At 39.6% G+C, this 25,123-nt stretch overlaps 1 protein-coding gene across 1 annotated transcript in view; it reads right to left on the bottom strand.

Moving 5' to 3' along the window:
• CFAP58 (cilia and flagella associated protein 58) overlaps positions 1 to 25,123 on the bottom strand; it is a 111,651-nt gene that overhangs the window by 79,735 nt on the left and 6,793 nt on the right. The window contains exons 3-9 of the mRNA XM_050804910.1: positions 21,975 to 22,123; positions 18,927 to 19,083; positions 17,800 to 17,994; positions 15,246 to 15,383; positions 12,321 to 12,480; positions 6,740 to 6,822; positions 3,388 to 3,579 (exon numbers count right to left, since the gene is read on the bottom strand). Coding sequence (XP_050660867.1) covers positions 3,388 to 3,579; positions 6,740 to 6,822; positions 12,321 to 12,480; positions 15,246 to 15,383; positions 17,800 to 17,994; positions 18,927 to 19,083; positions 21,975 to 22,123 — 1,074 coding nt within the window. The remainder of the gene's footprint in view (positions 1 to 3,387; positions 3,580 to 6,739; positions 6,823 to 12,320; positions 12,481 to 15,245; positions 15,384 to 17,799; positions 17,995 to 18,926; positions 19,084 to 21,974; positions 22,124 to 25,123) is intronic.

The following is a 25,123-nucleotide window of genomic DNA, read 5'->3' as shown; positions in this document are numbered from 1 at the left end:
AATTGTAGGTGGTAAGTAATATTTTAAGAACTTGTGTTCAAATTATTTAGGTAAGACATTATGTGCGGTTACATATCAGAACTTGTGAAAAACAGTTAACAACAAAACTTGATATCTGAATCTCTCTTTTACGAGGAAGCCAAGAAAAATATACAATCCTATATTAAAATCAGTGGTAGCATTCTTTTTACCGCTTATCGTCTATCCATTTGTTTAACAAATACTTTTTTGGTGTCTCTCATGTGCCAGGATGCTAGAAATAAAGAAATGAATGAAATAAAGTCCTTGCCCCCAAAAGCTCACTATAAAGTGGATAAAACAAATATGCAAATAAATAATTACACTATAGATTGATAATCGTCCTTCCAGAGACATTAACAAATCCATAAAGTACAAAGTGACAAGCTCTGCCCATAAGGAATCAGAGGAAGCTTGACCTGAGCTTTTGAGTTAGGTCTTGAAGGGTGAATAGGAATGTGCCATGCAGAGAAAGGACACAACTTTCCACAGAGAACAAAGAGCTTGGACTCTATTCCATTAATGCAGAGTATCCAGTATCCCAACTGCTGTGCCTTGCATGGGTTTCAGATGTGTGCTAAAACACTGATTTTACTCTACCCACAGGCTGGCCAGGTGGGACCTGGGCAGCTGGCATCCCTGGATTGGTTCCTTCAGCCCCAAATAGCCTTATCTCCTTATTCCCATGTGCCACTGACATGTGTATTAGTCCATTTTCAAACTGCTACAAAGAACTTCCCTGTGACTGGGTAAACATAAAGAAAAGAGGTTTAACTGACTCCCAGTTCCGCTGGCTGGGGAAGCCTCAGGAAACTTACGATCATGGTGGAAGGGGAAGCAGGCATCTTCTTCACAAGTCACCAGGAAAAGGAAGAATGAAGGAGGAACTTCTAAACACTTATAAAACCAACAGTTCACATGAGAACTCACTCACCATCATGAGCACAGCTTGTGGAAAACTCCTCCATGATCCAATTACCTCCCTCCCTCGACACATGGGGATTACAATTCAAGATGAGATTTGGGTGGAGACACAGAGCTAAACCGTATCAACATGTAATTTTTTACATATGCTGTGATGTGAAAAATGTTAGGAAGCCCTGCGCCAGGGAGAGGTGATAGAGGTTTATATCCAGAGTAATAATAAAATCACACTGGAATTTTTAAGAGTTAGCTCTGATGGCGGTGTGATGGCACCTGGGAATGGAGAGAAATTGCTTATCAGGAAGAAGAAACTGGAGGCTGCAACAGATGACATTATATGTTCAAATACATTTGCTACCTCACCCTGCAGGGCCTCTCCCTAAGGAGGACCACACTCCGGCCCAGGATGCCTGGCACAGCCCTGTGACTTGGTTGGCCAGTGGAATATGAGTGAGTAGGATCTGTGCCCTTCCCTTGTCAGCAGAGGCTCGGAAGTACTCTGAGGGTCCACTGTTTCCACCCTTTCCCTTTGTGCAGAGGCCAGGGCATCCTGACAGAGTCAGCCTGGAAAGAAGAGGACAAAAAGGAGGGATGCAGCTGACCTGCAAAGGCCAGTTATGTGAGCAAAACATAGATCTTTATTGCTGTGAACCACTAAGGTTTGAAGGTTATTTGTGCAATAAACTGGTGAATACAGAAGCTAATGTGCGAGTCCAAGCTCGAGAATACCAGGGCCTAAACTGACAAGTCCTCAGAGTCAGTAAATCAATCAGTGGAACTTCTTACATGGTTAAGTCAGAAAAGAAATATGCTCTGCTCCAATGACTCCCAATTAGGGGTGTGAGAATCCATTGGGGATCACTGTCCTGCAGAGCTAGACAAAGCCAAGGCACTGTGCTTCTCCAGCAGCCCTTCCCAAATCATCTGCATGGCAGATTGAGTCTAAGTGGAAAGAAGCTGATTTCCTATTAGTAAAGCTTGTTTCCCACTTTCTTTATTTCTGTAATACAAATATTGGCTGTCCCTTTGTCACCTTCTTTGACATTTCACTCCAAAAAAACAAAAAATTTAAGCATGCAAGAGCATTAGTAAGCACTGCAGAATGTAACCTGAATTTCATTGAGGAGATGGAAGAAAGGGCTTACCTTGCATAACAGATCACATCTTGCTAGGGGGAGAAAAGGTGATTAAATGAGCCTTTTCTCCCGAACTTTCTAATCAGCCTCATAACTAAAACTTTTCTCCATTTCCCAGCGTCCCACCCCATAGACCACTGCTCCATGCCATCTATGAATGCATTAAAGAGAGTACTATTGTAACTACTCATGCTTCATGCAGGCGATGCACTAAGACAGCTGGCTAAAATGAAATCCAAATCTCCGAAGCCATTCTTGGAGACATATATCCTTGAGCCTTCTCTCTTCTAAGCAGTTTATAAGAAGCAGAGATCTAGAACTCAGCTCCCCAATGTGTGGATTTCCTCCAGTGGTTTTTTTTGTTTGTTTGCTTGTTTTGAGACAGGGTCTCACTCTGTCACCCAGGCTGGAGTGCAGTGCTACAACCACAGCTCACTGTAGCCTCCACCTCCCAGGCTCAAGTGTTCCTCCCACCTCAGCCCTCTAAGTAGTTGGGACCATAGGAGCACACTACCATGCCCGACTAATTTTTGTATTTTTTGTAGAGACAGGGTTTCACCGTGCTGTCCAGGCTAGTCTCAAACTCCTGGCCTCAAGCTATCCATTCCCTTGGCCTCCCAGGGCGCTGGGATTACCGATGTGAACCATTGCGCCCAGCTCACAACAGTTTTTTTTCCTTTTTATTTTATTTTATTATATTTTGGTAGAAACAGAGTCTTGACATGTTGCCTAGGCCACTTGTGACCTCCCGGCCTCAAGCAATCATCCTGCCTCAGTGCTGGGATTGCAGGAGTTCACAATCGTTTGAGAATAAAAAAATGCTCTTTGAAATTGTGACACCCCTAGCAGATGCGGTAGTCATTCACATCTTAACTTGTGGTCATTTAATTAGATGCTTTTCTCCTAACGTCAAGTTGGGGTCCTTTCTCTGAGGAGACAAAATCAGTGCCAGATGGTGGGTGGGTGTGGAGACTGAAGAGTTGAGAGATGATGATGCTGGCAGCCCTGGTACCAGCCCAGGGATGCTGCACAGCAGGGCAACAGAGAAGAGAGAGAACCCAGAAGTTGGAAGAGGGCCCTGGAAAGGAGAAATGAGAGAGCAACAAGCATAAACATTGTCCTTTTCACAATGTGGCCCAGGATCAGCTCAGAAACAGCTTATATTTTGTCCACATCATTCTTACCAAATCTTCACACAAATTAAAAGCAGAAACCTGAATAAATTCTCTTTGCAACAGTTTGTGACCATCAGAAATGCAGAGGAAGGAATGTGCCTCTGCTCCACCCACAACATCACTGAGCGGCTTACCTTTTGCGTAAGGTCACTGGCTTGGTTGATGTACCGGTCACGCTCCTTTTCCAGATGAAAGATGATCTTTCTCTGCTTCTGAGCCTCATCCTTGTAGTTCTGGATTTCTTCCTCCAGGTTCCTCTTGGCTTGTTCATGGAGCTTTACCAAGTCAGTCTGCTTCTGGGTCGCATTGACTGCCTTAAGCATGTTCTAAAAATAAGGGCACAAAGCAGTCACATTACTCACAATGTTTGAGGATTTGGGGTTAAGTTTACCCTCTGCCTCACATCTAACATAATTAGATAGCTTGTCTTTTGGATGAATAAAAATGATCATGTTCCCTACAGCTTATTAAGAGCTTATTATGCTAATTTTGCACAAGGCACTTTAAACACACATATAAATACACTAAGCAACCACAATGTCCCTAAGAAATGGGCCCCATATTGCCCCATTTTAGAGGCAGGAAACTGAGACTGAAGAGTTAAGCTACTTGCCTACAAGTTCATACAATGGGGAAGTGGCAGAGCAAAGATTTGAATCCATGGCTGTCTAACTCCAGAGTCCATGCCTTTAACCTCCAATCTAGCTCTTGCCTTTCTCTTGTGAGGTTAGAACTGAACCTAATCATATAACTTGAGCTTTGATTACAAAGGAAGATAAAAAGCAGCTTAATAAAAATGCAGACACCTAGAATTAACATGTGACCCAACAATTTCACTCCTGAATATATACTCAAAACAAATGAAAGCAAAAACTTGTACATGAGTATTCACAGTAAAATAATTCGCAAGAGCCCAAAAGATAGACACAACCCAAATGTTCATCAACTGATAAATAGGTAAGCAAAATACAGCATATCCACACAGTGGAATAGCATTCAGCTGTAAAAAGGAATGAAGTACAGATGCATGCTACAACAGTGCATGAACTTTGAAAACACTGTTCTGAATGAAACATGCCAGACACTAAAGTTCACTAGTGTATGATTCCGTTCGTATAAATATCCAGGACAGTCAAATCCATAAAAACTGAAAGCAGATTAGTAGTTGCCAGGGGTGGGAGGAGGGGGGATAGACTCTGGCTGCTGAACAGTTACAAGGTTTCTTCTTCTGGGGGGACAAGATTGCGGAACTAGATTGTGACGACAGTTGCCCAACACTGTGAATGTACTAAATGTCACTAATGGTAAATTTTGTGTTGTGCGTATTTAACCACAACAAAAACAATTAACCCAGTTTTTTAAAAAAATGCAGATGTTCATGTTCCAACTCCAGAGTTTCTGATTCAGTTGGTCTGGGATAGGACCCAGGCATCTACATTTTTCTTTTTTTAAGTTGCACTGGAGATTTCTGATGCTGAAAAGCAAATATCTTGGGTTGGCTGCCCAAGTTTCCCTGAAACACAGAATGAGTAGTAGTGCAATCTGGCAGCCACGCTCATGCAAAAGGATTCACCTCTTTAACCGCAACTGAATGGATCAAATGACCCTTCCCCAGGACTTCTGAAATAGGGCCTTTAGATTTGTGCAACTCAGTAAAAGATGTAACCTTGGGAGATATTGGTGACAGTCATTTTTTGTCATATGGACTGGAAAACAGAGAGAGACAGTGACAGTCTTCATTGAAAGAAGAATGGAGCAAAAACTCAGGAAGTCAACTGGCAGAGAGAGATGCTTTCGTCCCAAGAATGCCAGGCCAGTTTCCAATGGGCTCCTGAGGCCCAGCTGTATCCGTGAGTTCCATGAGGCACTTTAGAGTTCTTTCTCAAATCTCTAACCAACACTGAACAACAGATAGATCTGAAAACTGCTGGACAATAATCAGGTAAAATGCCTATTAAATGTTGATTGGGTGACAATGTAGAAAACAGAAAAGATCAACTTTTTTTTCAGGTATTGGGTTAAACATTTGTTCTCTAAAAGATAAAGCCACTTCCACATGACACTAAAAGAATCAAAATATATTCATGTTGCTACCTGTCAAAACCATGTCACTCATTCTTTGGATGAAGGTGGCATTTCAACTGAGTCAATGGGGAAAGAATGTATTATCAATTAAAGTTCATTGCATACCTGCAGAGTCGGGTGCTGTGCTAGGCACTAAGAATACAAAGGCCAGGAAATAAAAAATACAAAAGTATACCCTGCCCTAAAGGAAGAATGGACATTAATCAAATCAACAAATAAATGTAAAATTACTATTGTGCTACATGTCTTATCATGGCAGAAAACATATTGGTTGTTTATCAGTACATATAAAATACAAATGGATTAAATGTGTGTTGAATATAAATTTAATCATCTAAATCCAACATTATTGTTTATATGTACAAATGTATAAAATAAAAAGCAATTTCCAAGATTGTCCAAGAAAAAAACCACTTCAGTGATTTTCTTTAAAAGTGATTAGCATGTGAAGATCTAATCTATCAATTCCTGAGATTCCCTGAATAGTCTATTTTAGGCTAAAGTATAGTGTATTTTGTTAACATTTGTTTGATTCTGGGAAACCCAAAGAAATAATGAAAGTCAGAATGAACAAATATAGACCGTTTCTGCTTTGATGAGATGAAACTGTCTTGGCTGAAAGCCACACGGCTATTATAGAAGCACCCTGCCACCATCCCCCACAACCCTCCCACCATCCACACCTGGCCTGTGGTTGCTTCCTCCCTGGAAGAAATCCTTGAGCAGGAAAATTTACCCTAAATCCCTGTAGTTAAACTCCTAAAAGTGACTGTCAATGGAAAAAATCTTCAGGAAGTGGGATAGGAAAAAGGAGGGGTCCTACATTTAATGGAGAATCTTCAGATCTCTGCCTTCAAGCTCCCATAACCCCTCCCTTAGCTTTGGACCACACTGAGCTGGAAGGTCTGACAAGATAAGGACAGAAAACAAAAACCAAAACCTACAACAACCCTGAAAAGATGGAGGAAAGCTTAGACCTGCCATTCCTACACCTAACACCTCAGAGTTAAAATTCAGTTAGCACTCGCTTGTAATTTTTGGATTAGCAAAAGTTGCCGATTATAGATATTAAATTCACAAATGTTGATTAACTGCTTAGGATGCCAGATAGCACACCAGCAATGAAAACAAGAATCCACAAAACACTCTGAAATCTCCTCCTGGCTTATATGCTAATTCCCCAAAGTCTTTTTGTGTTCTCAGGTGATAATGCAATTGCAATTCATAGCCAGTGAATGGTAGACTGTAGGCAGTGGCTTAGAGGAAAATTAAGCACTATTATTTATTCTAATCCACTTCTGTTTGCCTTGGAGTTTTCTTTTCCCATCCAACTGGTTATAGCCAGATATTACAGTGCTGAAGAAAGACATTTATTTACCAGTGTGACTGTAACACACTCACCTTATTTAGTATGTCCCTTTCTCTCAGAAGCTCGTCCATTGCCTTTCTATCAAGTTCTGCTTGTTTCTTTGAAGCCTCCACCTCTAAACCCCCAGGGAGAAAAAATAATAATAAATGTAGAGTCGATCTAAGAGAATCTACAAAAGCTGAAGTGAAACAAAAACTGCTTTACATGTTCGTCTCTAGCTATAAAACTACTATTAACCGAGTGTATGTGACCTTTGGTATAACCAAGTGAGGTAGGTCTCCCTCTCTCACTAAAGAGATGGAAACTGAGGCTTACAGAGATTAATCCATTTGCCAAATGTCTGAAGCCAACAGGTGACAGGGCTAAGATTTCTCTAATGCCAAAATGTCTTTGCTCTTTTTTTTTTTTTTTTTTTTTTTTTTTTTTTTTTTTTTTTTTTTTTTGAGACGGAGCTTTGCTCTGTCGCCCAGGCTGGAGTGCAGTGGCGCAATCTCGGCTCTGCAGCCTCCACCTCCCATGTTCAAGGGATTTTCCTGCCTCAGCCTCCAGAGTAGCTGGGACTACAGGTACAGCACCACCATGCCTGGCTAATTATTTTTTGTATTTTTAGTAGAGACAGGTGAGGACAAGCTCTGATTTTTTTTTTATCTTGCCCAAATTCCTATCTAAGAGGTCGGGGGAGTCATGCCCTAAAACCATAAATTCTCATCTAATGGGTTTTATTTCACCCTGTATATCATGACTTACTTTCCAATCTGACTGTGGCATAACAAGGAAGAAAACTGAAATATTTAACCCCAAAATATATTTCCTTGCCGTACCTTGAAACTGCAAAGTCTCTTGTGGGAAAAATCCACATTCTATAGAGAATCCCCTTTTCCCTTGTTTTCCTTCCTTTCTTTCCAGATCCAGGAAATAATCAACAAAGAGCTAAACACACTTTTAGGTCCAATAAGAAACATTTTACAACCTGCTCTCTCTGAAGTCTGCTGTCTAAGAGCTTCCTCTGCACAATAAAACTTGGTCTCCACAGTCCTTTACCTTAGCCTGAGCATTTCCTTTCTGTTGATCCCAGGTCTTCAGATAAATTCAACTGATTGTCAATCGGAAAATGTTTAAATTTACCTATAGCCTGGAAGCCCCCTACCCACTCCCCAACCCCCGTTTGAGTTGTCCCGCCTTTCTGAACCAAACCAATGTATTTCTTAAATGTATTTGATGGATGCCTCATGCCTTTCTAAAATATATAAAACCAAGCTGTACCCCAACCACTTTGGGCACATGTTCTCAGGACCTCCTGAGGCCATGGTCAGTCACATGTGGCTCAGAATAAATCTCTTAAAATATTTTACAGAGTTTGATTCTTTCGTCAACACTGGGTTTCACCATGTTGGTCAGGCTGGTCTTGAACTCCTGATCTCAGGTGATCTGCCTGTCTCAACCTCCCAAAGTGCTGGGATTACAGGCAGGCATGAGCTACTGCACCCGGCCCCTTGCTCTTTTTAATGTTTTTTATTATACAAGTAAATAGAAATACAGAACGAAATTAGAAATTCAGATAAATGGAAGTGAAAAAATTTAAATCAACCAGAATCTACTTAGTATTTTAATATGTCTCTTTTCCAGCTTATTCTTATGTAAATATACATGTGTACATAAACCTAAATATATTTATATCTATAATTTATAAATATATATATATATTTTGTAAGTACACATACACCCCAAAAGGAAATTATAAGTATATATAGTATACTCCATATTCTGTATAGAGATTACAGAATATAGAAAATTTTTCCTTTTATTTCATTTAATCTCTCAATCTTGGTTTTGTGGTTTCAACATTTGGTGTTGAGCTTTTCCCCAAAAAACAGAAGCTTATTGTACACACAGTATACTATTTTGTAGCTTGCTTTTTAAATTAACAAGCATAGAATAGAATAAATGCCTTTCCATACTATAAATGTGCATCAGCATCCGAATTTTTAATAACTCCATGGTTTTTCACTGTGTGAAAATACATAATTTATCTTTTTCTTTCTTTTTTTTTTTGCAGTTATAAGCAACAATCCTGTGAAAGTTCTTACTCATATTTTTCCTGTAGAAGAAGTCCTAGATCAAAGGAGATTTTTAAAAGACATTTCTCTGCTACTGCCAAATTTCTCTCTAGAAAATTAATAGCAATTTAAATCCACACCCAAATCACCCCTGGATATCATCATTCTCTTTGATCTTTGACAGTCTGATAGATGTTTAAAAACCAATATGTCAGTATTTAATTTGCATTTCTTTGCTTAGTAGTGAAGTTTACTACTTCTTCATGTTTAATGACCATTTATTTGTATTTCTGTTTTTCAAATTGCCCAATTTGCCCTTTACCAATTTCTCTCATAATATGTTTATCCTTTCTGGATTTTTTTTTTTTTTCTGAGACAGGGTCTCGCTCTGTCACCCAGGCTGGAGTGCACACTGGAGTGTGCAACTACAGCTCATTGCAACCTCTGCCTGTCAGCCCCCTGAGTAGTTGGGACTACAGACATGTGCCAACATGCCCAACTAACTTTTATCTTTCTTTTTTTTTTTCTGGTAGAGACGGGGTTTTGCCATATTGCCCAGGCTGGTCTCAAACTCCTGGGCTCAAGCAATCCACCCACCAAAGTCTCGTAAAGTGCTGGGATTACAGGCATGAGCCACCACTCCCGACCTTTTTTGTGGACTTTTAAAAGAAGCCCTTCACATATAATAAAGAGCTTTGACAATCTTTTAGTCAATTTGGCTTCATTTATAGAGAATACAGAATATAGACAATTTTGATTTTTATTTCATTTAATCTCTCAATCTTGGCTTTATGGTTTCAACATTTGGTATTGACTTTTTCCCCCAAAACAGAAGCTTATTGTCATGCCATTATTTTCTTAATAATCCATACTGCACACTGGTGTGAAACAACACTTTACCTTAGATGATAATCCTGGGTCTTTTCTGGCCTTTCCAATCTTTTTCATTGATCTGTTTATCTGGACATCATCGCTACATAATTTGATTATTGAAGCTTTATAATACATTTACACATCTGGGAAGGCAAATCTTCCCTTATTTCCCAGATTTCATTTCTATTTTGTATTCTATTTCATTTCTATTCTATTCTATTTCATTTCTACTTTCATAAGTTTGTTCTTCTGGAGGCACTCTAGAATCAATTTTTGAGTCCCATACAACATAACTCACTGAATTTTAAAGAGACTCACTCTCTCACCCAGGCTGGAGTGTAGTATGTGTGATCATAGCTCACTGCAACATTGACCTCCTGGACTCAAGTGATCCTCCTGCATCAGCCTCCCAAGTAGCTAGAACTATAGGCATGTGCCACTACAGGTGCACAGGAGCATGCTACCACACCTGGCAATTTTTTTTTTTTTTTTTTTTTGAAGAAAGAGTACCTCAATATGTTGCCTAGACTGGCCTTGAACCCCTAGCCTTAAGCGATCCTTCTGTCTCAGCCTCCCAAAGTGCTGGGATTATAGGTGTAAGCCACCGTGCCAGGCCCCAGCTCACTGAAATTTTTTTGGAAAAATTAAATATATAAATTAACTTGGACAGATTTATATTTTTATCCTATTGAGTTTTCTCATCCAGTAACTTGATATATCTCTCCATCTTTCAAGTCTTCCTTTATACCCCTCAATAGAATTTTGTGGTTTCTTAAATATATAGATCTTGCAGATATCTCGGTAACTTTATTCACAGATATTTTATTACTTTAGTTGCTATTGTGAAGAGAATTTTTTCCATCATATACTCTAACTGATTTTTTTTGGTATGAAAAAAAGCTATTGATATCTACATATTTATTTTATAACCTCCCATTCTACTGAACTCTATTAACCTCTCTTATTAGTTCTGGTAGTTTTTCAGTTTATTTTTTGGTTTCTGTGGTAGAAAATCCTAACATGTAGGAAGGAGCCCCATGCTCCTAACCGTTATGCCCAGTGCCACTTTTTGATTGAACACACCAAAAGAACATGATCCCTAAGAAGAAATAACAATGTTGATGACACCTATAAAGTAGTCAAAAGAGAGAGAATGGTAACTTTGTATACATGATTTAAAGATGAAGAGTTGGGCTTAACACCAAATGGGTAAAACTTCTTTTTCGAAAGCTTAGAACTATTGCAAGCAAATAGAAGTTTAAATATGGAAGTGTTTTGATAGCCAGTTACAAAAAAAATGCTCTTATAGTTCCATTTTTCTTCATATCTGTCACAGAAAGTATTAGATTGAAAACTCACACTAGACTGTAGGTATCCTGAGGGCAAAGTCCTCCATGCACCCAGCACCTAGAATAATGCCTGCCCACAGTTTGGGTTTGATTTATTGAATGGATGAACAGAGAAACTGTTGAGATAGGCTGCAACTGCATCTCAATAAAACATTATTTCTTGATGTCTTAGAAGGAAAAATATCCACCAAGACCTAAGTGACAAATTTTTTTTTTTTTTTAAACAGAGTCTCACTCTGTCACCCAGGCTAGAGTGCAGTGGCACAATCTCGGCTCACTGCAATCTCCACCTCCCAGGTTCAAGCAATTCTCCTGTCTCAGCCTCCCAAGTAGCTGGGATTACAGGCACCCACTAGCATGCCCAGCTAATTTTTGTATTTTTAGTAGAGACAGGGTTTTACCATGTTGGCCAGGCTGATCTTGAACTCCTGATCTCAGGTGATCCACCCACCTCAGCCTCCCAAAATGCTAAGATTACAGGCATGAGACACCGCGCCCTGCCTTAATTTTTTTTTAAGACAGAGTCTCACTAGTGACAAATATTTCTAGTAATTCTATCCAGAGATTTAGATTGTACCTAACTTTTAGTGAGGAATATATGCTTTTGTGCTTTTATGTATGTTGTCTCATTCAGTGATTGACAACTGACAGCCACCTGGGTAAAGTCAACGGGACACAGATGTTCCTGCCTCACACACTTCAGTTTCACAAGTGCTCTGTGTTCACTTATTTCACCCCAACCACCAGGTGTGGGGAGATGGGATCTAAACCCAGGCAGCTCTGACTCCAGGGTTTGAGTCCCTACTGACTTCTCTGTACCTCCCTGTGACACTTAGATTTTCCCTTCACAGGTGGGTTATAACTGAGTAAGACAGGAGTTCACCACATGGCAAAGTACTGACAGAGAAAAGATGTTAGAAGCCATTCATTTTTGTTCCACTGATTCTTACTGCAATATTGTCCCAGATACTGCTAATGAAGGACATTCATTCTAATGTATCCACTATCTTCTGTGGAAAAGAAGAACTAAAGCAGGTCATGTGAACCTCAGACATAAAAGTTTAGATGCTGTTTATTCCATGGACAAATACTGAGCAATACTTCAGGCTGGATTTTCATTTTTGCCAATGGAACCTGTGGAAGAACTGTTTAAGGTAAGAGTTTAAGGTATTCAAAATGATGCCCCCCACCCACCCCATATTGACTGTTTACCAGTGTGAGTGTTGTTTTACTGATTTCATTTGGCATGGGTTGTGTTTGTAAACATGGGTTACAAGATAACATCAGTCACCAATAAAATGTTTCTAAATGAATGAAAGCACAAAATGGTTTACCTCTCTCTAATCCCACGATCTGATTTTTTAGGGTTTCTTTGAGCTGTTCGACTTCTGCCTTTTGATCTTCAATGTGGTGCAGTTTCTTATGGATTTGTTCTCTGATTTTGTTGAGCTTCCCGATGTCAAGGCGCATTTGATGGACTTCTTCCTCTTTGGCCTGTAATTAGTGAGAAAGAATTAATGAGACACTTTGTAAACGAAGAGCCAGGAACTGGATGATGGTAAACTCAGAACCAATAAAAGGAAATTCTTCCCATGGCAATGTAAAGTTGTTCTGTGAGATTAAATCAAGCATACACAATTTGGTTTTGAGAGAAATTTAAAAACTCTGTTCACTGAATAAAATATGTGGTTATGTTTTATATTTTTATAAACTAAAAATAATAAAAAGACTGAAAAATTTTGTTTCAAGTCACCATCTGAAATGGTTTTGCTGTGTCCCCACCCAAATCTCATCTTGAATTCCCACGTGTTGTGGGAGGAACCTAACGGGAGGTAATTGAATCATGGGGGCAGGTCTTTCCCATGCTATGCTCATGATACAGACTAAGTCTCACAAGATCTGATGGTTTTAAAAAGAGGAGTTCCCCTACGCAAGTTCTCTCCCTTTGCCTGCTGCCATCCACATAAGATGTGATTTGTTCCTCCTTGCCTTCCACCATGATTGTGAGGCCTCCCCAGTCAAGTGGAACTGTAAGTCCAATTAAATCTCTTTCTTTTGTAAATTGCCCTGTCTTGGGTATGTCTGTATCAGCAGCATGAAAATGAACTAATACACCAACTAATTGTAGAATCAAATAAGATAAGAATGCTAAGTTATATGTATCAAAAATATGTGAATTTTGTATATAGTATTTAATTAGCAATTTTCATGGACTTATGAAGTGACTTCTCTCAGAAGGTTATTAACATCCTATAAAATATTCAAACACTCTTTTGAACTCACTGGGCCATTGTAGGTCAATTATATACACTAGAGAAGGGGTCCTCCTTCCTCAAAGTATGTTAGTCTGTAGGTATACATATGGATAAGTGGACCAGATATTTCATAGTATGAATAGGCAGTCTATAAAATGGCAAACAGTCCCCCAAAAATAATCCCAGCAAAGAAAAGCACCTGATTTTTGCCTACAGACTTCAAGCTTTCCAGATTTTGGAAATCTTAATTAAATTCACTTTTTAAAAATTTTGCCATTAGAAGTGACTAGAAGAGCAGCTGGGATTCTTTTGCAAACAAAGGTTAGCAATTATCTCTGCTCATAACAATGAAGAGACTAAAATTAGCTGTTCATGTTATCCTCAGATTATTGCTAGAGGCTGAATCCCATCAGGCTCATGATCTAATAACAGAAATAGTCCATCTTTCAAAATGCCCCATTCATGCTACTAAGGGAAAGAATTAATGGCATGAGTCTTTTTCCTTTAATTTTACCTTAGGGGCTAATACATTATTTTGACTTAAGTAGTCATCTCATCTCTGCTTTAACTTATTGCATTCTCATAAAGAATGGTTTCAAGTCTACCCATTCTGGGCTGTTTTAAAAGTTTTTCAGCGTCAGACCCTCAGACCCTATAGGGTTCAAATTAGTTGATGTTAAGGCCTCCTCCAGTTCTAAGATGTTCTAATTCAGTGGTTATTAATCCAGACCCCACAGTTAAGACTTCAGAAAAATCCTGGAAACCTCTCCTATTTTTGGGATGCATGCAACACAAGATGTAAGATATGCAAATAAGTGTGTGCATGTGTGTATTACCATCAGATTCTCAAAAGAGATTGTGATACAAAAATGTTATGGTTCTCTGCTCAAATCTATGTATTATTCATATATATATACACACACATATACTTTAAGTTATCGGGTACATGTGCACAACATGCAGGTTTGTTACGTATGTATACATGTGCCATGTTGATGTGCTGCACCCATTAACTTGTCATTTCCATTAGGTATTTCTCCTAATGCTATTCCTTCCCCCTCTCCCCACCCTACGGCAGGTGCCGGTGTGTGATGTTCCCCATCCTGTGTCCAAGTGTTCTCGTTGTTCAATTCCCATCTATGAGTGAGAACATGTGGTGTTTTATTTTCTGTCCTTGTGATAGTTTGCTAAGAATGAAGGTTTCCAGCTTCATCCATGTCCCTACAAAGGACATGAACTCATCCTTTTTATGGCTGCATAGTATTCCATGGTGTATATGTGCCACATTTTCTTAATCCAGTCTCTCACTGATGGACATTTGGGTTGGTTCTTGCTAGACTACTCTTTTTACATCCAGTATTCTAACATAACCAGAGTAGGGAATATGGATTTTTTCAGAATTAAAGTGACAAACATAAAGCTGCTCTGTTAAGCAGGTAGGTATACAATATATATCAGAGTATAAATTGTTATCTAAACTTAATTTGCAAGCACTCTTCAATGATAGCAAGGAGAAGAACAGGAAATCTGTCTCAAAGTATACCTTGGACAGAAGTGAAAATCATGATTCCACAATCCTGTAAATAAACACTAGGTAGTATCAGTCTCTCCCCCAACAATTCCATCCCACCTTCTCCAACAAGTAGTAAACTATAATCTGAATTTTTTTGCCGTTCACATGTATGAATGGATTTCTAGCTTTGAGCAACTGGTTTCTTGCAAGGCTAGTTACAGAGATAGACATCTGAGCTCACTTTGGAAACCATTTGCATAACGATATGATCAATAATCAGGTTTGCAATTTTATAAGAATGGAAGCCATCAAACTCTGCTTCTGGGCATAAAGCAATCACTATAGGCTTGCACCTGCCTCTGATGTGTCAAGGCACCCAGTAGAGCCAACACAGGTTATCCAAGCAAGGGCTCCAATTGCCAAGGCAAACCTGTGTTCATAGGGAATGAGGAAGGAAGAGCTAGGGAACAGACATGTGACTTGGTGTTTACTTTGAGCTCCAACGCCTTCTGTTGGTTTTCTTGGGATAGTTGCTCACAAACCAAACTGTGCTGCTCATTCTCTTGCTGAAGTTTAGCATTTCTCATCTGAAATTGCTCGAGTTCCTTTGCAGCTCTCTCATTCAATATCTGAAAGGGATGGAATGAGCTGGTTAATGCTTTTTAATCTGATTACAATACTTGTATATACACACAGGGGGCCCCACAAACCTCCTGGGAAGATAACAGCAACCCTGAGTTTTTGTCTTTGTAGAAATTGTTCTCAATCCCCAATGAAAGCACTAACGCACTCAAATATGATGAATGTTAAACGGTTGAGGAAAATGATGCCTTCTAATGAATAACACAGTGAGCATAATTTTTTTTTCTGAGAGCCTTGGGAAGTCTTGTTCACAGGTGGTGGATAAATATTTTAATGTCTGTTTGCCATTTGGCAGGCTTTGCATACGCAACAATTGCTATAATCATTGCAAATGAGCTAGAGATTCAAACGGATTTTATAAGCTGCGGGGCTTGGAAGCTACATCTTCAGAAGCAAATCCTGCATTAACATGCCTGCAACATTTTCATCAACAGAACTGTTCACTAACACTAACACAGAGACAATTTTCTTTTAATCTAACTTAACTCAAAACGATGGAACAGCAGCGCAGTGATTTATGTCTGCTTGAGTTCAGTGTCAGCCAGATTTTCCTCTTCTCTGCCTTGACTATCCTGAGCAGATATGGTTTTATAAAAACAAAAGATTATATCTTGGGGGCTCATTTCTATTGGGGGAATATTGAGGAGGTGGAGGGATAGCAAATGAATTGCAGGATAAAAATAGAAAGACAGCTTAAGTAATGTCTGCAAAATATAACTCCCATGCACACAAAAATTAAGCATGAAAAGAATCCAACCAATTCTCCATCAATAGGGACTAAATAAAATGTAACCGGCTATGCTAAAAATGAAATTGTGTTTCATAGGAGGATAGTTTTTATCCTGATGTCCAAAAGCCTCTCTCCTATGTTTCATGCTCAAAGAAGTCTCATGTTTTTCTGCTGGAGGCAGCACATTGTAAATTATCTATTTGACTTCTGACTTTATATAAAATTAATAGAGCAATGGACAAAAAAAGGTATACTTATATCTATTTTTGAGTATAAAACTGCTATATGGCTTGACAATTCTTTGGAAACAAGCTTCCTGAGGAAAAACATATTTAAGAAAAGACTTTTCAATTATATGAATTGCTTCTTTAAAAAATGAGAGAAAACATAATACAATTACCAATACTTGTGCCACCTTAAACTGCTATAATAGAGAAAGTGTCAAAAACAGTACCATAGTAAAAATAAATAAAGACTGACCATAGTTTGCTAAACTTGAAAATAACTTAAAAATAAACCTATTGGCTGGGCGCGGTGGCTCATGCCTGTAATTCCAGCACCTTGGGAGGCTGAGACAGTTGGATTACTTGAGGTCAGGAGCTTGAGACCAGCCTGGCCAACATGGTGACACCCTGTCTCTACTAAAGATATAAAAATTAGCCATGCATGATGGCGGACTCCAGCTACTCAGGAGACTGAGGCAGGAGAATCGCTTCAACCCAGGAGGTGGAGGTTACAGTGAGCTGAGATCATGCCACTATACTCCAGCCTGGGCAACAAAGAGACTCCATATCAAAAGAAAATAATAATAAAAATAAAAATAAATAAATAAAAATAAAACTGTTAAAAATAAATTATTATACTCACCCAATGGAATACTGCACAGAAATGAGAGCTTATGGTCTACTGAGCTCTGTCCAGTAGAGCTTTCTGCAGTGATATAAATATTCTCTGCCTGTGCTAATATGGCATCGACTAGCCACCTGTGGCTACTGAGTACTTGAAATTATGCTGGTATAACCAAGGAAATGAATTTTTAATTTCATTTCATTTTAATAAAGTTGAATTTAAATAGCCACTTGTTGCTAAGGGTTACCATATTGGGCATCACAAGTCTATAACTACATGGCAACAACATGAATGAATCTCACAAACAGAATATAGCAGAAGTTAGACACAAAGAATATATCCTGTAATATTTTATTTCTGTAAAGTATGAAAACAGGCAAAACCAAACTCTGCTTAGAATTCAGGATAGCGGTGGTACTCTAGGGGGAGAATGACTAAGAGGGAGCACAAAAGGGCTTCTGGGGGTGCTGGTAATGTTCTGTATCTCCGGCTGGGAGCAGGTGACCAAGATGCGGTTGAGTGGTTAAAATTCATCAAGCTGACTTGTGACATATACTCTTTTCTATATGTGTAGTATAGATCAATAAAAGGTTAAAAAGAAACTTATTAACCTGTTAGAGCTGGAAAATTTAAAAAGGGGGGCATAACTACCTCATAAGAGCCATTCAAAGACCAAATTGCAATGCTAAGTTTTACATCATCACCACGAGTAGTGAAGGGAATTTGCTGCTTTCCAAGAGAATTCAAAATGCACAAATGGGTGTGAACAAAGGTGCCATTCTGGGTTTTTCTTGTTTTTTAGCAAAGGCCCACACCCAACTCACCTTCTGCTCCTTCAGCTGCTGCTCCAGCTTCTGAAGCTCCTCCTTGCTCTTCTGCACATACTGCTGCAGGGCTTTTATTTCTGTCTGCCTGCTGTCCATGTCTGTCTGAATCTGCTTGAGCTCTTTCTCTAGTTTTTCCTTCTTCCGGAACTCCCGGGAAGCTTCGTTCTGACGTTGCTGGATTTCTTGTTGGAACTAGAGGGTGCGGGAAGGACAAGAGAGAAAGAGATGAGCCCTGACCATGGCAGGTCTCAGCCAGCCAAGCCCCACTCCGCTCTCTCAGGTCTGTGATTGTCAGGGCAGTCACTTTGCAGTAGCATTTCCCCTATAAGGCAGACATCCTTGAGCCCCAGTGTTCAAACTTTTCAGGAATATTCTATACTGTTTCTCGGGGCCTTGAAACCAAATGACTACTCTGATGGTGGGCAACAAATCCACAAAGTATGGTACAAAATCAAATACATATGGAAGCTCAGAGTTCTAGGGGCATTAAACATGGAAAGAATTCATCCGATTCTCTATCAATAGGGACTAAATAAATGTGACTAGCTACCCTAACTATAAAATTGTGTTTTACATGACCCTGGATATTGCTAAAGAGAGCACTATACGTTTATCCTGATGTCCAAATTCTATGAAAAGCCTTTTTCTTATCTCATGTTCAAAGAAGTCTCACGTTTTTCTTTTGGGGACTGCACATTGCGTATGATCTATTTGACTTCAGGCTTTATATACAAGTGTTCAGAAGGAGTCCACTAAATGGCTTTCTAATAAAAAATAAATAAATAAATAAATAAGAAGGGCCAAAGAAACAACTCCCACCATCCCCAGGTGCTGGGCCCCCTGGCCTTCATGGGGATCATCTTTTTGAGCCAGAATTGTAAGTAGGAAGTGCCTGCCTCAGTGACTTCGCAGACAGAGCATGCAGAGAAAGAACAAATCAAGTCGCTCAATTCAAGTAAAGCTCCTCTCCAGAGAACAAACTAAAGAGATAAGCAGAACTGAGGATGCTTCACTTGGGCACAAGGGGGTAAATTTGAGAAAGGAACAAGAAGGGAATAGAGACTGTGGAAGGACAAACATCCCCTGGAAGGAAATCTTCCTTCTTCTTGCCCTCCATGGCGGACCTGACTGATGGTGTGCTCAGCCTCCTCTTTGGATCGCTCTGTCTCCTGCTGCTGTTCAGTGGTCTGAGCTAGGGATTCTCGTAATTTTACCACTTCTGATAAGAGCTGGTCTCTCTCCTTTGTCACTTCTTCTTTGAACTTCAGTAAATCTCGGATGCTAAAAAGGAAGAACACAGGAGTCAGACTAAATGGCCATCCTCTCAGGGGTCCTTCATATCATTCTCTGAGCTCATTTTCATGGGAAAGATGTCAGGTCAATGATTAACACTACTCAGGCATTAAAGAGAAAGATCTTTATGCCATGATATGGGATCAGATTGTGAGATGTTAACTGGAAAGAAGTACTCAAGATAACATGCATAGTATAATTTATTTTTTTATCTTTAAGAAAATACAATGTCTATTCGTGCATGAGAGAGTGTGCATGTGTGTGTGCGTGTGTTTGTTTGTGTGTGTGTGTGTTTTACAGACATTTTTACAGAAGCCCAGAAAAACATATCACTGATTATCTCTGAAAAATTTAGGGTGGAAGGTTGTGGAGGTTGATACTTTCCACACCTCTGTATTACTTGAATTTGTTGCAATAAGACTATGTTGCTATTGTGAACTCTGGTAATTAATCCTAAGCAGATATCAATTTAGGAAATTATTTGTTTAATATATCCACTGGAGGGCTATGATCACAGCTATAAACTCTAGAATAAAACATAAACAGAACCAAATAATATGCTTTGCTAGTTTTCTATCCATTTACCCAAAGAGATTAGTTTCTCCCAAATGAATGCAGCCCAGATAAAATGTTACAAAGAACAAAATTGGGAAAATCATTCATGATGCCCATTTTTGGAGGTTATGTGATAATATTCATTGATTTGAATTGTAAACCAGTTACCTCCAAATTTCAAAAGCCATTCCATATGATTTGGCATGACTTCCTGCAGAATTAGCACTTTGCAAGTGGAAGCTCAGTGTCTGATACGACCTCTGCAGCAGAATGAACGTAGAGCAAGGCAGTTCTTGGAGCTGAGAAGGCAGAGGAGAACTTGCACTGCAGACTCTTGCAGCTGACAGTCATCAAACGACTGCTCAAAACACAGTAATTTGACAAAGTGTATTTACCAACACCTCTGATGTAACAAATGTTTAATAAGGAAACTTTAAATCTGCACTCAAATTCTACTCCAGAAATAAAACCTCAAATTCTAAGGTTACTATGAAGACAGACAGTTACGCCTGGGCACACTGTTAAAGATAAAATTATGGGCTGGATTGTTTCTTCAGTTCTCCTCCTCACCCTCTTCCAATGCTTGTTTAAAATGCCTCGTATCGGAATCAGTTCCCTCGCATTCCTCTTCAGTAGTTGCTCTGAATATGCTTGACTTCCTTAACAAGAAGATAAAGCCCACACTACAGGCATCATATTTTCTGTTTTTATTTCCTATTCCCTCTCCCAACACCTGTACTTAGAACTATCTGTCAATGTTGGATCAACACATCAAAAAAGCATAAGAAACTGAAACAGCAACATCAGATCTGGTTAATTTCCTTGGCTGCCCAAGGAAGTGTATGTTCATTCCTGATTCATTCATTGATGCCATGTTTTGCATGCCCCATACAGTGCTGGGCTCCTGGAGGGGATATAAAGGTGTCTTCCTTCAGGGAGTTCACAGCCTAGTGGGTAGAGAAGCACATCAACAAATAATTTTCAATACAATCTGATCAGTGCCATACTGGAGGTAAATGTTGGGTCTTATGGAAATAGAAAACATAGTGACTTTCTGTGTGGTCATTGGAGTTTGGATGTGGAGAGGATGTTGGAAGAGTGATGCTGATGGTGATGAAGTTAAGACTGTTTGAGATGGGTCTTAAAGGAGGCATAAAAGGTGACCATGGGGAGAATGGAAGAAAAGGCATTCTGAGCATGGAAAGCAGCATGTACAAAGGCATGGAGGTGTGAGCAACTTGATGGGCTGGCACGAGGCTAGAGAGGCTGACTGGGGCAGGTTCTCAAAGGGCTCTGGATGACACATTCAAGAGTCTGGGCTTTATCCTTTGGGTATGGGTAGCTATTGAAAGTGTTTATGCTGGGGATAGGTGCACATGTGTTTCAGGAGCCTAAATTTGGTAGCAATGATGGAATAAAGAAGGACATGTCTTCTGCAGTCAGGGAGACCGGTTAGGAGGCTACTGCCAAATCTGGCAGAGAATAGGAGGCCTGAACCAAGGCAGTAGCACTGGTGACCAGAAGGAGTGAAAGGCCGTGCTTAGAAGACCAAGTCAACAAGACAGTGGCTTTAAGAGATAGGGGAGCAGCAGGAGGGAAGAGCAGCTCTGTTTTCTGGCCTAGAATCTGAAGGTGGGAGGGATGGTGATGAGATTGATCATGGGGAGTAGGTGGGAGAAGCTGGGACTCTGGGCAGAAAATCAGTCATTTATATTCTACACAAATTGGAGAGAAATAAATAAACCAGCCGGGCACGGTGGCTCAAGCCTGTAATCCCAGCACTTTCGGAGGCTGAGACGGGCGGATCACAAGGTCAGGAGATCGAGACCATCCTGGCTAACACGGTGAAACCCCGTCTCTACTAAAAAATACAAAAAACTAGCCGGGCGAGGTGGCGGGCGCCTGTAGTCCCAGCTACTTGGGAGGCTGAGGCAGCAGAATGGCGTGAACCCAAAAGGTGGAGCTTGCAGTGAGCTGAGATCCAGCCACTGCACTCCAGTTTGGGCGACAGAGCAAGACTCCATCTCAATAAATAAATAAATAAATAAATAAATAAACCTAACATCTTACTCATTTTGAAACTATACTACTGAATTCCTATGGAGTCAGAAGTTTAAGATAACCACGAATTAGAAGTTCTTAGGTGTGGAGTAAAGAGCATTACTTAAAATGCAACAGACAGAAAACAATCTCTGAGAACCCAATAAAGAAGAGTTTTGTATCACAGAGAATGTTCAAGAAGACACTGGCAAGCCCCAGGCTGTCTATTGAAGGAGGCCTCTGCAAAAGCAAGTTCAACATACATCAACAAGGCTATGACCTACTTGCTATCCTGATCCATTGACAGTCCAGACCCTTGCTCGACTAGTTTGGTCAGGTTCACTATTTCCTCTTTCAGAGCAAGAATCGTCTCCTTGGCCTTCTGCTCTTTGTCATAGGCTGAGTCCACCATCTTCCAGGCCTTTTCAATTTCCTAGATGGGCCATAGGATATCAGTGAGAAAGACCAAACTGGGTTCTAGATGCAAGATAAACTAGCAAACAGAATAACACCATAACAACAGTGTAGTTGTATAAATGTGCATTGACTAAATTGTTTAACATGAGCTAGTCAATAGTGAATAGCACATTGAAAGAGGAGGACTGGACTGGACATGGTAGTACGGGCCTGTAGTCCCAGCTACTAGGGAGGCAAAGGCTAGAAGACCTCTTGAGCCCAGGAATTTGAAGCTGCAGTGAGCTGCAATCATGCCACTGCACTCCAGCCTGGATGACAGGGCAAGACCCTATCTCAAAAAAAAAAATAAATAAAAATAAAATAAAGTAGGGACTGGCAGAGGGTATTTTTTCTTGTGTAGCTAAGTGTGGCTACAAGGCTCACTTACTGCAAGGTTTGCAAAATTAGAAGTGAAAGTTTATGTGCTTTCCAAGTCCAGATATTAAAAGGAAAAACAATAAATTTTATCACATGAGGAATGATCATAGATCCAAGTCCTAAACTGACAGACTGAATTAAACCTCTCGATAGATTTATAAATAAAAAATACATTTTATCATCTGGTCCCAAGTGAGCTCCTAGTGGCAATGTGAGCTTTAGAACAACCCACACAATGCTGTTCTTTACTGTTACCTAATTGTACCAAACAACCTTGGTAATTCCCATTTTTCAGAAACTCAAGCCCAAGCCTTCTCATCAAATGCTTATATATGGGAAAAAACCCATAACAGAGAATGGAGGCAATGACCCACGCAGGTTTGGCTTCCTTACTATTATAAACTGCAATGTGTAATATTGACATAAATACTTAAAAGTGAATTACAGCAGTTCCAGTAAAGGAGCAACGAACAGTAAATTTTGCAACATGACATAATTTGGATGTATGTCCCTGCCCAAATCTCATATTGAAATGTAATCCCCAATGTTGGAGGTGGGGCCTGGTGGGAGGTGATTGAATCATGGGGGTGGATTTCTCATGAACGGTTTAGCACCATCCTCTTGGCACTGTCCTTGTGATGGTGAGTGAGTTCTCACGAGATCTGGTCATTTAAAAGTGTGTGATGCACACATATGTTCATCACAGTGCTATTGACACTAGCAAAGACATGGAATCGACCCAAATGCTCATCAATGATAAACTGGATAAAGAAAATGTGGTACATGTATACCATGAAATACTATGCAGCCATAAAAAAGTACAAGATCATGTCCTTTGCAAGGACATGGATGGAGCTAGAGTCCATTATCCTTAGCAAACTAACACGAGAAATGACAACCAAATACCACATGTTCTCACTTATAAATGAGAGCTAAATGATAAAAACACATGGACACCTAGAGGGGAATAACACACTGGGGCCTTTCAGAGGGTGAAGGGTAGGAGGAGGGAGAGGATAAGGAAACAATAACTAATGGATACTAGGCTTAATACCTGGTGATTAAATAATCTGTACAACAAACCCCCATGCTACACGTTTACCTATGTAACAAACCTGCACATGTACCCCTGTACTTAAAAGGTTAAAAAAAAAAAGTGTGTGACACCTCCCCTCTCCCTCTCTTGCTCCTGCTCTGGCCCATGTGAAGCATCTGCTCCACTTTGCCTTCTGCCATGATTGTTAAGTTTCCTGAGGCGTCCCAAGAAGCTGAGCAGATGCCAGTGTTATGCTTCCTGAACAGCCTGCAGAACCATTAGCCAAGTAAGCCTCTTTTCTTTATAAATTACCCAGTCTCAGGTATTTCTTTAATGCAATGTGATGACCAACTAATATACAACAGCTTTGAGTTTTAGGCTACCACTTAACTTTCTTGCAAAATTCTGTCAAGTAGAATGTGGGTCCTTTAAATAGATAAGAACCTATAAGCTTTAGGTTAAAATATTCCACTTGTATATTGACAAGGAATAAAATGGGTGGAAGAGAGTATTTAATGTAACAAATTCATGGTTACTATTACATTAGACAGATTACCTTGGGTAACTATAGCAAATAATTCAGTGATTCAAAGCAAAATGTCGGTTTGTGGAATATTTATTATGTAGCAACCATATGTGCTATGTTTAGCAACACAAATGAAAGATATTTACATTAAAAAAAGATTACAAAAGTTTTATCCAAATCAACTTTACTAATTAGATTTTAATCCATTCATGACTTCCATTTCCAGATTTTGTTTGTTTTGGGGTTTTTGTTTTGTTTTGTTTTTTGAGACAGAGTCTTGCTCTGTTGCCAAGGCTGGAGTGCAGTGGCACAATCTCAGCTCACTGCAACCTCCACCTCCTGGTTCAAGTGATTCTCCTGCCTCAGCCTCCCAACTAGCTGGGACTACAGGCACATGCCACCACACCCAGCTAATTTTTGTATTTTTGGAAGAGATGGGATTTCACCATGTTGTCCAGGCTGGTCTCCTGACCTCAAGTGATCCATCTACCTCGGCCTCCCAAAGTGCTGGGATTACAGGCATGAGCCACCACTCCCCGCCCATCATCAGTTTTTAAATTTGCAATGAAAAAATTTTTTTCCATTATAAAACGACTTAAAGCCTTCTTATATTGGTTTTTCAGCAAGGATGGAATAAAGAAGGACATGTCTTCTGCAGGCAAGGAGACCAGTTAGGAGGCTAACATGACAATAAATTTTAAAATAGCACTTAAAAGTGAATAGTTTCTAAGATAATTGATAATCCATATTTAGTACTGGACTTAGAAATTCATTTGAACTGGGTGGCATCTAATTGCATGATATCAAGGCAACTGTCTAAAAATTTTATAAATTGTTTCTCATATTTAGGGTTTTAATTATGTTTCAACCTCTTATCACCATGAGTCAACAAGGAACGTTTATATTTTACCTTCAAAATAATGCAACACATTTAAGGATGAAAAAAATCTAGTGTAAAACAAGGCAATACATCCTCAGTATCCCCAGACTGAATCTCTGTTCTTCTATTATGAGGAACTGGGAGGATTGAGAGGAAA

The sequence above is a fragment of the Macaca thibetana genome, chromosome 9, assembly GCF_024542745.1.
Source record: "Macaca thibetana thibetana isolate TM-01 chromosome 9, ASM2454274v1, whole genome shotgun sequence".
In the NCBI taxonomy this organism is placed as follows: Eukaryota; Metazoa; Chordata; class Mammalia; order Primates; family Cercopithecidae; genus Macaca; species Macaca thibetana.
This window is presented reverse-complemented; position numbering and strand designations above follow the sequence as displayed.